The sequence below is a fragment of the Paroedura picta genome, chromosome 13 (assembly GCF_049243985.1).
Source record: "Paroedura picta isolate Pp20150507F chromosome 13, Ppicta_v3.0, whole genome shotgun sequence".
Taxonomy (NCBI): Eukaryota; Metazoa; Chordata; class Lepidosauria; order Squamata; family Gekkonidae; genus Paroedura; species Paroedura picta.
This window is the reverse complement of record NC_135381.1, coordinates 22,080,597-22,095,612: the sequence shown is the minus strand read 5'-3', so window position 1 is coordinate 22,095,612 and position 15,016 is coordinate 22,080,597. Positions and strand designations below refer to the sequence as shown.

Here is a 15,016-nt window from a genome sequence, read left to right as displayed (position 1 = left end):
AGATAGATAGATAGATAGATAGATAGATAGATAGAATGCATAGCCTTGGGAAACAGGGATCTTATTAAACCTGACTTTTGTTAAGTTATACGGAAAGATGTTCATTCTGGGTAGCAAGAATGGTCTTCGTGAAAGTGAACTGTCTAAAACAAAAAGTTAGAGATGTATTTCTCCATAGTCTGTCATTATTCCCCAGTGCTTTGTTGAACATGAACTAAATGCCTCAGATCTCAAAAACTGAATTTCCAGATCCTGAATAACCTGCAGCAATATTGACCTCTCATCATGTCCAATCAGAAACAATAGATCTAATCTCATTGCTGTTTTCTGCTGGACTAACGCTGACCAGTTCGACACAAAAGGAACTTCCAGTAGATTGGATAATAGACTCCCCTGATGGATCTTAAAAAGTAAAACCCAAGCCAGTATTTAAAGGTTTGCTTCCACACTCTTGTTGCAACACAGCCAGGGTTTTATTGACTACATAATTAGGCACTCCAAGCAATGACTGCAAGAAAGAGTCTTATAGTTCTCCTACGTTGGGGCCGAAGTCATCCAGGTCACATCTCTGCTTGCCTAGGTAGGGCAATTGTACTATAAATTTCTTGCAGCCACTTAGCTGGTGACCAGAGCCAGTTTTAGATTGCCCTACTGCCTAGGCAAGAGCCTCTTGTGGCACAGAGTGGTAAGGCAGCTGCCTGAAAGCTTTGCCCATGAGGTTGGGAGTTCGATCCCAGCAGCCGGCTCAAGGTTGACTCAGCCTTCCATCCTTCCGAGGTCGGTCAAATGAGTACCCAGCTTGATGCTGGGGGGTAAACGGTCATGACTGGGGAAGGCACTGGCAAACCACCCCGTATTGAGTCTGCCATGAAAACGCTAGAGGGCGTCACCCCAAGGGTCAGACATGACTCGGTGCTTGCACAGGGGATACCTTTACCTTTACCTTTACTGCCTAGGCAATGAGCCTCTTGTGGTGCAGAGTGGTAAGGCAGCAGACATGCAGTCTGAAGCTCTGCCCATGAGGCTGGGAGTTCAATTCCAGCAGCTGGATCAAGGTTGACTCAGTCTTCCATCCTTCTGAGGTCAGTAAAATGAGTACCCAGCTTGCTGGGGGGTAAACGGTAATGACTGGGGAAGGCACTGGCAAACCACCCTGTATTGAGTGCCATGAAAACGCTAGAGGTCGTCACCCCAAGGGTCAGACATGACCCAGTGCTTGCACAGGGGATACCTTACTGCCTAGGTAGGAGATCCCGAGCTTTGCTCTTGATCAATAGAATCCATTGGATTTACAAAATAAAACAGCTGCAAAAAGAGGATATTTTTTCTGCTACAAGCAACTTCCTCGCAATTCTAAGAAAACTGCTAGGGATTTTTCTCCATGGCTCCCACTACCCACAAGTGACTGGAGCCAGGACCGACCACGCTGCAGGAGAAAAGCAGGAGGAAGGGTCAGAGGTGGCTGCCCAAGACCCTGAGGAGCGGCCCGGAGCGCCAGGCCTCAACTCCTCCAGTGGACTCATACTGGGACATGGCTGGTGGTGGCGGATTCCCCACCCCCGGCAGGTTGGAAGGCTGCAGCACAGAACAAAAGGGCCCTCATGAAGGAGAAAGGTCGAGCTGTGCCAAAAGGCATTGGCTCCCGCAAAGTGGCCCCGAAGCCTACAATGAAGCATAAGCAAGACTCCAGGTGTGGCTATAAGTGCTCCGTAGCTCCAGAAGGCACGCCGCCTGGGGGCTGCACTAAGCAGCCACAGGACTGCTCAGCCAAGGAGCTGCTGGAAGCACGCAGGTCCGGCGAGCCATGCAGGTGAGCTAAATGCACTGGAGCTGTGGTCAAGAACTGGCTCCCCGGACCGCCAGTCTCTTAAGGGCAACAGGGGCATCTGGAGCTCTGAGAACAAGTCCCCAATACATGGCAACAGTCACCATGCCCAGGGGGCTCCCCGGGTTTTCAAAATGGCGCCACCCATGGGAACCCCAAACATGGCACCATGAAGCTCACTGGGCCATTTGGGATCAGTCACTCTAGCTCAGCTTGGCCTCGCTCAGGGTGGTTGTTGGAAGGATTATTCTGTGAGGCAGGTCAGGCAAAGAGCAGATGACTGGCCCAAAGTCTTGTAGCAAGTTTCCATGACAGAGTGGAGATTCAAACCTGGCTCACCCAGATCCTAGTCTGCTGGTCTAACACTACCCTATATCATCAACTTGCTGGATCACACCAACCCTCCTGATTTTCCACAGTGTCTACTGAGGAAAGCTGCAGGAAAGCAATATTTTGACTCCTGCTGCTCCCACTAGCAGCTGGTATTTATTTCAGGGGCTGCCCCTGAACACAAAGGTTCAATTTGTTCATTGTGGCTAATTGCTCCCACTAGACCCATCTTCCACGAATGTCTCACATCACCTTCCCTTTAAAAGCTGTGTGGGGCAAGGGCCAAAGCCATCACTTCCTGTGGCAGCAAATTCCATAAATAATGCATTGTTTGTAGATGCATATTATTTGGTCTGTCCTGAATCTATTGCTGACCAGCCTCATTTGGTAGTGCTATATATCAGCTGTCCCCAACCCTCGGTCTGGAGACAGGTACCAGACCGTGGATCAATCAGTACTGGGCTGCGGCTCCTCCTCGTCCTTCTCCCTGGCTGCTGCTTCGGGAGCTGCCCTGCCACTCTGCCGCCAGCTAACCTTTGGTGCTCTCCGGCGGCCACTATGGCTGGGGCTTCCCCTCAGCATGGCACTGTGCAGTTGCTCCTGGCAGCGCCCCCCAGTGGGCGGCAGGAAGTCAGGGGCACCGGCGGGAAAGCAAGTGGAGCAGGGGCTCAGGAGGTGGAGACGTCCCTCGGCAAAAGACAACCCCCCCCCCCCAGACCTCAGTAAAATTGTCAAGCTTTGACCGGTCCCCAGTGATAAAAAGGTTGGGGACCACTGCTATATATCACAACCCCCAATCAGCAATATTTGAAAAGCAAGACAAATTGAAAGAATAAAGAACTTATGAGAAAGAGGAAACAGCAGTGTGATAAAAGGCTGTTACTGAAATACCTCCCCTACCCTCCCAAAAACAGGAACCTATTAACTGTAAAATCTCTCAGACTGGTTAAGTGTACATCTCAAGGACTCCAAGCCAGTACTTGAGACTCATTCTACAAAATTCTATAGGATCACAGGAGGATTTGGGGCAGGAGAGAAACATTGAGGGGGGTTGTTTATTTTTGCCTCCACGGCAAAAGAGTTTTTCTCTCTTTTGAAGGAGTGATAGTAGACTACTTCCAAATTCTACATCAAGGTGCCCCACTTCTAGCCCAAGGAGAGGTATTACTTATACATTTTCTGCAATCATGCAAATATGCATTCTATTTGGAATAATGTGCTTGGCAGCTTTCAATATTAATATAATCATAGATGGAGATTTTCACTTCTGCAAATCACAGCAAGAGCAAGGGTAGAGTTGGAAGGGGCCATACAGGTAATCAAATCCAACCCTGTATTTCAAAGAGGCAGAGGAACTAGAGCTCAAATTGCTACCATACACTGGATCATGGAGAAAGCTAGGGAGTTCCAGAAAAACATCTACTTCTGTTTCATTGACTATTTTAAAGCCTTTGATTGTGTGGAGCACAACAATTGTGGCAAGTTCTTAAAGAGATGGGAATACCAGAGCATCTCATCTGTCTCTTGAGAAACCTATATGCAGGTCAGGAAGCAACAGTGAGAACTGGGCATGGAATCACTGATTGGTTCAAAATTTAGAAAGGAGTTTGGCAAGGCTGTATACTGTTGCCTTGCCTATTTAACTTGTATGCGGAGCACATCATGAGAAATGCGGGGTTAGATGAGTCACAAATTGGGATCAAGATTGCAGGGAGAAATATCAACAGCCTCAGATATGCCGATGACACCACTCTAATGGCAGATAGTGAAGAGCAACTAAAGAGCCTCTTGATGCAGGTGAAGGAGGAAAGTGCAAAAGTTGGCTTCAAACTCAACATCAAGAAAATGAAGATCATGGCATCCAGCCCTCTCAATTCCTGGCAAATAGATGGGGAAGAAATGGAGGTAGTGACAGATTTTATTTTCCTGGGCTCCAAGATCACTGCAGACGGGGACTGCAGCAAAATTTAAAAGACGCTTGCTCCTGGGGAGGAAAGCTATGGCAAATCTAGACAGCATCCTAAAAAGTACCCTGCCAACAATAGTGCGTCTAGTCAAGGCTATGGCCTTCCCAGTGGCAATGTATGGCTGTGAAAGTTGGACCATGAGGAAGGCCGAGCGTCAAAGAATTGAGGCTTTTGAACTCTGGTGCTGGAGAAGACTCTGGCGAGTCCCTTGGACCGCAAGGTGAACAAACCGGTCAGTCCTAGAGGCAATCAGCCCTGACTGCTCCTTAGAAGGCCAGATCCTGAAGATGAAACTCAAATATTTTGGCCACCTCATAAGAAGGAAGGACTCCCTGGAGAAGAGCCTAATGCTGGGAGCAATTGAGGGCAAAAGAAGAAGGGGAAGACAGAGAATGAGGTGGCTGGATGGATCACTGAAGCAGTCAGTGCGAGCTTAAATGGACTCTGGGGAATGGTAGAGGACAGGAAGGCCTTGGAGTATCGTTGTCCATGGGGTCGTGATGGGTCGGACACGACTTCGCAACTAACAACAACAACAACAACAACAACAACCCAGCCCTTTGCTCAATGCAGGATCAGCCTAAAACATCCGGGATAAGTATCTGTCCAACCACTGCTTGAGGGGGAGTTCACCACTACCTTAGGAAGTTGATTCCATATGTGCAGCCCTGCTCCCTAGCCAGCTGCCAGAAATCAGATCGAGGAACCCCACTGTTACTTCACCCTGCATGGCCCTTCGAGCATTTCCACCCGACTGTAAGACTGCTGCCATCTCCGCATTCTACACTGGCACAGAAGCTAGAAGCACTAGATACAGCTATCAGATGCTCGAGTCCCTTCTTTCCCTGCATCTGTCACCATAAACACCCTAATAGTATTTCCCCTTCTTCTTTCCCACATTTACAGGAAGGCACTCCTCTTCATGCCCCTATAATTACATTCATGACTTCCCCTCCCTCCCCCCCTAAAAAAAAAGAGGCTAGCGACAGAATCTCTTAGCACACACCCCTGGTATAAGCTGTGGTCTGCCTTTGGGCAGGGTGATTGATCTTCAAGGGCGACATCCTCCTTCTGACATTCAAAACAAGAAGTGAGCCACGTAGTTTTCTGGTTCAGTTGTTCTGTTGGCTCTGCTCTTTCTTCCTGGCTTGACAGCTTGCCTCTACCCACTAACCACCCACCACAGTCCACCCTCTTTCTAAAAATCATTACAGTGCCAAGCTGTCTCATTCAGTAGTACAAATACACAGGCTGATATCTACCCAGGCTTGCCGAGAACAGAACAGGCTATTCTGACGGGAGCTGTCAAGATGTTCATTGCTGGCTTTTGATTCTTACAGTATTGTTTGGAGCCCAAGACAGAAGCTGACTGCATTGGCAACATCAAGGAGTTCTTAAATGGGTGTGCAGCACTTAAAGTGCAGGTGAGTGTTAAACACTTGTATCAAGCCTGCTCTTTTATCTAGTCCCGAACATCTACTTTGATGCATGGATCCAGAGCTTCACTAAGGGCAATCCGTGAGTTTTAATTCTATCATGGGACGTACCCAGGACTTAACAAAGTGAACTTTGGCATGTAAAAGCAAGCCATTGTTATTAAAACGTCCATAATTTTAATAATATGACTGCATTATCTGTAATATTTATGGCATTGAAAGATTTTAATTGACAAACACAACTTCTAACCCTAGTGAAGCTTAGGGTCAAGTGCCTGAAGGATCGGCATCTCCCATAGGGACCTTTCCAGTTTTTAAGATCTGCCGTGGAGATGCTTATCTTGATGCTCCAAGTTTATAAATGGGCTGCTGAACAGAAGAGTTTTTCTGTGGGGATGTCCTTCTCCAGAAGGATTACTCCACTGCTGCAGTCTTTTGGCAAAAAGTTTAAAAAGTGGTTTTATTTAGCCGGGCTTTTAGTGGTTGATTTCTTTGCTGATTCAAAACTGCTCATTTTATTGCTGATTCTTTTGATTGCTTTTTTAATTTTGGTGCATTTTACTGGTTTTGTTTTTTTTGAGACTCCAGAGGTGGATTGGCTGTTAATAACACTGGGAAAAAGCCCTGGTGGGCTGTGTGGCTGGGATTAACCAGCATAGCCAGCATCCCCTGTTTTGCTCATGGTGGGTTAGTAGATTAGTAGATTCATTGAATGTTATACATTATAAGCCACTTTGAGCCATGGGGGAAAACAGGACATCAATGTATGGAATATGTGCATGAGCAGGACAAAGAAGGAAGGTGGGATGAAACTCCCACAGCATGGACTTGGCTGGTAACGGCTATGCAATCACAAACCAAGGACCTGAGTAGAATAGGGGAGCCTGGGTGTTTTGGACAGATTCTGGGGCTCAGACCTGGCACAGATTAAGCCCTGGGTGAAATAGTTGAGAATTCCCACATTACCATTTTGTTCATAAACATGGTAGATTCCAGCTTCCCTTGTTTAGGCCCTCCAGACTTGTTCCGCTAATGGTGGTGTTTTCCCTTAATGCAAATAATCTTTTGCTGCTGCGGACACCTGAAATAGCTCAAACAGAAAGTTTTTTTGTGCTGGAGGAAAACACCACTGTTAGCCTAACATACCCACTGACTCAAACAACATGCATCTTTAGTAATGCTGGAAGATGTTTCTGGCTTTCCAGCTAAGTTTGCAGGCATAATGGCAAGAAAGGAGAAGAAAGAACATGACAGTTCTGAGTACATATGGCAATGCCCACCAGGTGCCATATGTGGGAGGGGAAGAACAGTTGATTCTTTCAATGGAGGGAGGGGTGGAGTGCAAACTTTATATAGCAACCTAATATGACTGTTCTTGAGGCAGAAGCATTTCTGAATATAACAAGGTGGGGCTTAGAGAAAAACAGAAAGGATTGTCTGGATTATAGCTGGCTATTCAAAGTGGACACCTAGCAGTATGTGGGAGAATAAGGGATTTTGAAGTGCTCATTCCAGCAAATGGTATCTCTTGTGACCCACCAAGCAGAATGCAAGCCATTGACCACAAAGAGCAGCGCAAGGAATTGGTATAAGCTTTGGGTTTGCTTGAATGCAGCAGCAATAGAGGGACGTACTCAAGCACATGGCCACTGGGTTGCATTCATCAGGTGCTCAAGTGTTTGTAAACGAGTGGTTTCATATTTGGGCTTCTAATGTCTGGTAGTCTGCCTACCTGACCTCATTAATGTTTGTGATGGTTTGAGTGGCTGTCTTAATTTTGTTGTTTTGACATATTTATTTCGTCTGCTGAGGGTTTTTTAAAAATGCTTTATTGTTTATTGTGCTTTGCTGTTTTGGATTTATGATGCATTGTAATTGGTTTTATTGTTGTCCGATGCCTAAAAAGCAGGGCAGCAATAGCTCGTTAAGCAAACCTATAGTGGCAGGCCGCAAGCTGGTGCAATGTGTAGATTACCCAGTTTTAGAAATCTGCAGGTCATATGCTCAGAGGCACTCTTTTCTATTCACATTATTATTTTCCATGATAAAAACGAGATTTATCGGATGCCCACCTTGAGGACTCATTTGGGTGAAAAGGCAGCATGTAAAATAGCCTGACTAAATAACGAAACTATTGTATGTCCTCAGGAAAGTAGGTACTTGTGAAAAACTACAAGTTTGTCTTTTGGACAAGGAAGCCCAGAAAGCCCTAATGCTGATCTTAAATATGCCTTCCAGTACATATAGTGGGTGAAGGGGTGGGAATTTAATCTGAATTCCTGTTCAGCCTTATAGTTCACTGGCGTAACCTCTTGGTGTAGCCTACTTTACAAGGCTGTTGTGAGAACAACCCGGGGGGGGGGAGGAAACCACGACTCCCACGAGCTGCTTAAAGCAAAGAAACGTCCAGCTTTTCACCAAAGCCTCCTTGCCAGCAATTCAGCTAGGGAGTGGGTTTGAAATAACTCTTTGCCTGCCTCGAGCTCTTCGCCCTGCGGCTCCCCCCCGTCCTTAACTTAAACCAGAACTGTGGGGCTCAAACCAGCCGGACCAACCGACCCCCCCCCCCCCCCCCCCATGGTGATCTGGAAGCGAGGAAAAGCGCTCTGCACATGTTCAGGAGACTCTGGCTCTCGTATCTAGCCTCCAGGCTGCCTGCCTGCTGGCGACGACATGGGCGAAGGGAGGGGGGCCGAGTGTGCACAGGCTCCGGGGGCGGCGGCGGCGGCTCTCTGCGCCCGAGGGACTCGCGGCTCGGTTGGAGGTGGCGCTCCGGAGGCCCGACCCTGCCCGCCTCGCCGCCGCCTATCACTTCCCCTTCCTTGCGCCGCCTGCCTGCGATCCGGCTCCGGGTCAGAGCGCGGCGCCTCCCGTCCTGTCCCCCGCAGTGGCTGCTGCCGGCGCCAGTCGGCCCCCGCTGCCATGGGCCGGCCGCGGCGGAGACCCTGAGGCGGGTGAGTGACAGGCTGCGCGCCCCTGCCCGCCGCCTGAGCAGCCTTTGGGCCGCGGCCAGGGGGGTGGCCCCACAGCGCTTCTGGCGCCTCCTTGGACGCCCCGCGCGCCGCAGTCCCGCTCCCTTCCCTGGCCCCCCCTTCCCCGCCCCTGGCCGCGTCTTCCTGCGCTTGGAGCCTTCGCCCGCTGGCCGCCCCCTCCCCAGCCGCTCGCCCTTCTGCGGCGGCGCCTGGTGCGCCCTCCGCGCGCCCCTCCCCAGCCGCGCGCTCCGTCCCCGCGCGCCCCGCAAACCATCCGTGGTCATTGCAGTTCTTCTTTCCGCGCCCTGAGTCCCCTTCTCCCACCAGCCTGCCTGAGTGGCAGGAAGCGCTTCCAACACTCATGTTTCCTTTTCCTCCTTCTCCACTATCCTCCTGTCCGCTTGGTGCTGCCAGATGTGAAGTGCTCCCTGCAGGGAAACCCCCTGAACTTTGTGCCTGCCTGCTCTGGTTCTGCTGTGCCCTCCACCTGCCTTTCCAGCCTCCTCTCCTATTCCTTCTGGTACAGGTGGGGAAGTTAGGTTTCTCCACCGGCGTCCCCTTCTGCGTCATGCCTTTGGGGATCCATACATGCATTTTGCATGAAAATAGAGAAATTTGGGAGTGACGGGAATCAAAGGGCTGCACAGTCCAGAAGCTGTAAAATGTGCACCCAATGAAGTATGCTGTGGCTCTGGCAAATTCTACCCTGGTTGTTCTTGGAAGGATCACAGCATTCTAGGCCAGGGGTAGTCAACCTGTGGTCCTCCAGATGTCCATGGACTATAATTCCCATGATCACAGCATTCTAGGCCAGGGGTAGTCAACCTGTGGTCCTCCAGATGTCCATGGACTACAATTCCCATGATCCCCCTGCCAGCATTTGCTGGCAGGGGGTCATGGGAATTGTAGTCCATGGACATCTGGCGGACCACAAGTTGACTACCCCTGCTCTAGGCTGTTTTGGCTGGGGAGCCATTGCCAGTTAGACTTTGGGACTGATCCTGAGACTGTGTGTATGTGGGTGATGTGTGTTGTAACCCCTTGGCCATGCATGCATCCGGAATATGTGCTCGGACTTGGGGCAGCATTCTTTGCAAGAATCCCAGCAACCATTAGCCACCAAGTCTACCGCTCTGCAGGAATCTTTAAAACACCTTATTTTAAAAAGTCCATAGGGAGAGAGTGATAGCGGGCTTGCGTATGCATTTTATGGAACTGCAGGGCTAGAAAAGAAGTCAGGGTATCATCACATTACTCTTTCCCAGACTCGCCCACATAAACTCAGACCACAGTGTGTTATGTGTGTAGAGTATGATCCAGTGAGGTATGTGGCTCTGAATTGCCTGCAGGATGAATGCCTAGTCCCAGATGACTCAGATGTGCCAAGCCACAGATGGTAAAGGAAAGCACAGCACAGACAACCCTAAATCTAGGATCTCATTTGGGTACAATTTGCTAGCAACTCACATTACAGCCCTTGGATTTAAAAAAAAGGAATGGTCCCTTTCATCCTGTTCTAGATGAGAATTAAGAATCTGAAGTTGTGGTTAGAGGGAGTGCCTTACAGTCTCTGTGTTGTTCCAGGAAGGCAAAAGCCACAGAGTGACTTAGCAGTTAAGGGGTGCAGTTGTAAAACTGCTGACATTGGCGGAGGGGGTACCCCCTCCTTTTCTCCACAAACCACTGAAACATCTGCAGCATTTAGTTGCTTCCACTGACATCTCTAGTAACAGACAATAGTTTAGCCACCATCTGTAAAGTACCAGATTGAGAAAAATCTGATCCTTTCTGTAGGCTACAGTGGTGAAGAGCTCATGCTGGAAGGTAAACTCCATTAGTGTCATTAACTTCTGAGTAAATACATTTAGTATTGTATTGTAAGAGCCAAGTTAGATGTGTTGGTGGTCACAAGTGATTGTGGTTGTCCAACATATGGCATTTTTGGTTGCTGAACCCGTTTGCTGCAGAGTGCCCAGCATTCCTAAAAAATAACCTTTTCCCAGCACCAGGGACCCTGTCTAAATTAAGTTCCAACCCCCTCTGTCTGATTTTTGAGGCTAAACAATGTTGAAATATGCAAGATCTGCAGTGTGCATAATTGTGCAGAATATGAAGGGTGTCTGGGGAGCATCAGAAGAGATGTATATGTAACATAGATAGAATAGGAGCTTCCTGATGATTTTCAAATTATCTCCTCCAGTGTTCTGATTGGCTCCACAAAAGACTTCCTGTTTGGTTGAGCATACTTCCCCCTGCGTGCCTGACGGACAATTGCTGAACAACTGGAGGATGACTGCAGACAACTGTTAGTTAGACCAAGGGTAGTCAACCTGTGGTCCTCCAGATGTTCATGGACTACCATTCCCACGTGCCCCTGCCAGCAAACGCTGGCAGGGGCTCGTGGGAATGGTAGTCCATGGACATCTGGAGGACCACAGGTTGACTACCCCTGTTAGACTGTAGGTCTCTGTCTTTTTCTACATATAGTTGTTTCTCTTCTGAATAAAAGCAATTTTATTCTTCAAGCAGTCTGGTACACTGCTCTCCTTGCATATTCAAACTCTGCAAACAAACTACTCATTAGGGGATCTGGTGTTAGAACATCTAGCTTGGCTCTAAGCCTGTAAAATTGTCAGTGCCATATAGGACCTTACTCAGGCATAGTAGTGCCTGATTATATCCATTGCAATGATAATCTCTGCAATAAGGGGGGGGGGGGCGTTGTACATGTAAGACTTCTCCTGAGAGTTTTGATAAACATTGGTGTGCAAAACAAAAATAGGCCTATGCTATGCTTTTAATTTGAATTACAGCTGTGGGTATGGTGTTTTCCTTCACAGATTTCCCAGTGAGGTTGGTAGGGGTTAGCATTTTAAAGATCAGAAAGTAAACTCAGATTCAACAGTTTATCTAAAGCTGACAAAATGGGGATCTCAAACCAAAGAATGCAGTGCCTGAACTTCTGGTAACAGCTGAAAGCTGACGTATGCCATGATTCTTTATTAGTACAGAGTGGCATCGTTGACATTTCGATGATAAAAACCATTACACTTACACTTTCCATTGCAAGCTAGAGTGGAAAACTAGTTCCCTATTAATCCGAAAGTGTGATGTTGATATATGACCCTAGACTTCTCTCTCTGAGTCTCAGAGCTAGTTCCTCTGCCCTTGCCCCTTCCAGTTTTCTTCTTTCTTCTGAGAATTTGAGCAAAGGGAAAGCCCTCACGTTGCTGATGTTGAAAGATAAAACTGCTCCTTTGTGGCATTATCCAAGTGCTTGGAAAGAGTCTGCACAGTTTGTTGAATCCCTCCTTCTTTTATGAAACCACAAACAGAATCCAGTGCTGAAACTTTCCCTGGGATAGATACAGCTTCTGCTTGTGTTCAATGCTGAGCTGGGAAGTCCATGATGTTTCTTTTTGTCTATTCCCACAGCTGTTTGATGCACATGATCTGTACACTGGAAACAATTTTCCCCAGGTGCTGAATACCCTTGCAGCTATAATCAAAGCAACAGAAGGTAAGAAATTGTTGGGTTCATCTCTTGCAGCAACTATCTGCACAGGAAACCTGTGGGCAAGTTTATTTTGTGCATTAATATCCTGCCTTAAGAGCCTCTTGTGGCGCAGAGTGGTAAGGCAGCAGACATGCAGTCTGAAAGCTCTGCCCATGAGGCTGGGAGTTTGATCCCAGCAGCCGGCTCAAGGTTGACTCAGCCTTCCATCCTTCCAAGGTCGGTAAAATGAGTACCCAGCTTGCTTGCTGGGGGGTAAACGGTAATGACTGGGGAAGGCACTGGCAAACCACCCCGTATTGAGTCTGCCATGAAAACACTAGAGGGCGTCACCCCAAGGGTCAGACATGACCCAGTGTTTGCACAGGGGATACCTTTACCTTTATCCTGCCTTTCTTTCATGCTGGAATTCAATTCAAAGTAACAGACAGCAGATTACCAGGGCTTTTTCCATTCGAGCACTTAACAAAACCAAATCTGCATAGTTTCAACCATCAGGCACCCATCAAACATGTCTTTCCCTGCTTCAGCACTAGTTTTGGTATCAAATCCAAACTTTGTTTATCTTAGTTGGACCATTGCTTAGTCAATTTGGTGGCAGTTCATTAAGATCTCAGGATGAATTGCTTGCAGTTCTTTAGTGGGAAATGCCAGGGGTTGCATACAAAACAGGTGCTTTGCCACTTAGCTCTGGCCTCTCCTCTGGATGTTAAGTGACCATTGGCTGAGGGTTGTTTATTCTCCAGCACCTTGGACATTTCCCAACACCTGCTCTTTGAGATGCTTTCATTGGAGATGCTAAGAAGTATTCTCGGGATCTTCTGCAATCAAAGCAGGCAATCTGCTGTTAAACTATAACCACTCTGCATAAGAAGCTGCCTTACACTGAGTCAGACCAGCAGCCCATTTAGCTTGGTATTGTCTGCTTTGAACGGCAGCAGCTTTCTGGCATCTCAAGGAGAGAAGGACTTTCGTAAAAATCATTGTGTGACATCCTTTTTAATAGAATGTGGTTAGGATTGAGCAGGACCCTCTGGCTGCAAAACAGGTGCTCCTTCATGGAAAGGAAGAAATTACTTCTGTATATAATTGGGTAGAAAATGGAATTTGACCAGGCATGGGCTTTCATACTGTTGTGAAAGAATTACCATTAGGACACAACAGTCTGTGTGCAAGGAATTTCTGACACAGGGAGTTCTTATGTAGGCATTATTTATTTATTTGTTTATTTGTTTGTTTGTTTGTTTTGATTTTTATACCGCCCATTCTTTACAGCTGTGGGCATAGGCCCTTATTCCACTTTTCTTTATTGTGATGTAATTCCTTGGGCTACAGCACTTCATAATGCAAATGGGAAATCTTGTATTTAAATGTCCCGTTCTCCTCCCCCTGCATCTATACAGAATCTCTCAGCACATAGAAAAATAACAAATCAGGAAGAAGTCTAGTGCTGTCCTGCTCTTTGATGCTAGTTTTCTTCAGGCAATACTTGGAATGGTGTGATCCCTACAGCAGTGGTCCCCAACCTTTTTATCACCGGGGACCACTCAACGCCGGGGACCACTCGATGCCTTTTACTGAGGCCCGGTGGTGGGGGGGGGGGTAGTTTACTCCTCTACTCTCAACCCCTGCCCTAGCGCTCTCTGATCGCTATGGTAATGTTGAAACATCCCTTCAAAATAAGATACAGACACGCCACAACAATGAAGTGTGTTGTAAAGAGCTGGGGGGGGGGGGAAGGCGTCCTTCGGGGCCCACCTCCAATTAGTTGAAGGACCACATGTGGTCCGCGGCCCACAGGTTGGGGATCGCTACCCTACAGGATATTGTGTTCAGGAATCCCAGGCTGCCAGATCAAGGCAGGTTCTTGATGCAGCTTTAAAAAAAGATAAAATTGCTGCAAGATGCTGAAATGAATTCATACATAGCTTTGACATTGATAGCAGACAGGGTAATGTCTGATTATTCTGAACAATTTGGCAAGCACAACGCTTCATATGGAAATATCTGGCTGGTAAAGCACAGCAGAATCAATGTTGAAAGTTTAAATCGTTACAGAATGCAAACACCAAATTGTTGATGCATACCACGCTTCATCGCTGAAATGACATTTAAATTTGATTCAAACTCTGTTCCAAGAATAGATGTTGGCCCTGGCTGCTCTGCAAGCATAATTTTTCTTGCTGAGTACTTAAGAGAATAAATCAATGAGCTATTGTTTTGGAGGGAAGATTTTAAAAATCTGGGTTACATCAGTGAATTCTGCAACCATGGTTAATAACTGAATATTTTGACTTGGTTAATTTCTCTCTTCTAGAGAAAAGCTATTGGAAATAAAACCATGCTCTGTTCATAGCTTAAGACTGATTGCCTAGCCATGATGTCCATGCTGAAAATATATTTCGAGCAGGTGGAACACAGTAGATATGCATAGTGTTGTCTTCATGAGTGAAGTGATGACTCTTAATAGTGATCAAATCCTACCTCATCAGTTGAGGATCTAAACAGATATAGTGCTGGGTGATGTGTCGTTTGATCTTCCCATGAAGACCCAGAAAGAGACAGAACACGACAGCCTTGATCTGAATTGTGGCCTAGTGTGGCAGTTCAGCCTTTTAAAAAGCACTGGGAAGGTCCTATTACGGTTCTTCCAACATCGCATGATTTTTGCGAGCAGGGGTGTGGAATTTTCTAATTGCCTGGGGTGACACAAATCTCTCTTGTAGCACCTTGGAACTAGTGTGGTACAGTGCTTAAGGACGGGCTAAGGAGATCACAGCTCATGACGTCTTTGGATGACCTTGGACCAATCACAAACACTTCCTCACCCTAACCTGTGTCCCACAGCATTGTTGTAAGGGGGAAATTGGATCACCCATTGATATAGGGCACTTAATCATTCTTGGAGATATAACTATGCAGAATGAAATAGTTGCCACATGTTCTCAAATGATAATTTGGTATCTTAAGCA

At 47.2% G+C, this 15,016-nt stretch overlaps 1 protein-coding gene across 2 annotated transcripts in view; it reads left to right on the top strand.

Annotated features, from left to right (window-relative positions):
- The window catches only part of ARHGEF6 (Rac/Cdc42 guanine nucleotide exchange factor 6), a 45,330-nt gene that overhangs the window by 1,496 nt on the left and 28,818 nt on the right, over positions 1–15,016 (top strand). Inside the window, exons 2-3 of one of the 2 annotated variants that reach the window (XM_077307290.1) lie at positions 5,463–5,546; positions 11,966–12,050. In XM_077307290.1, coding sequence (XP_077163405.1) covers positions 5,463–5,546; positions 11,966–12,050 — 169 coding nt within the window. Of the gene's footprint in view, positions 1–5,462; positions 5,547–8,364; positions 8,513–11,965; positions 12,051–15,016 lie in introns of those variants that run through there. The other variant, XM_077307291.1, reaches the window with a different exon arrangement.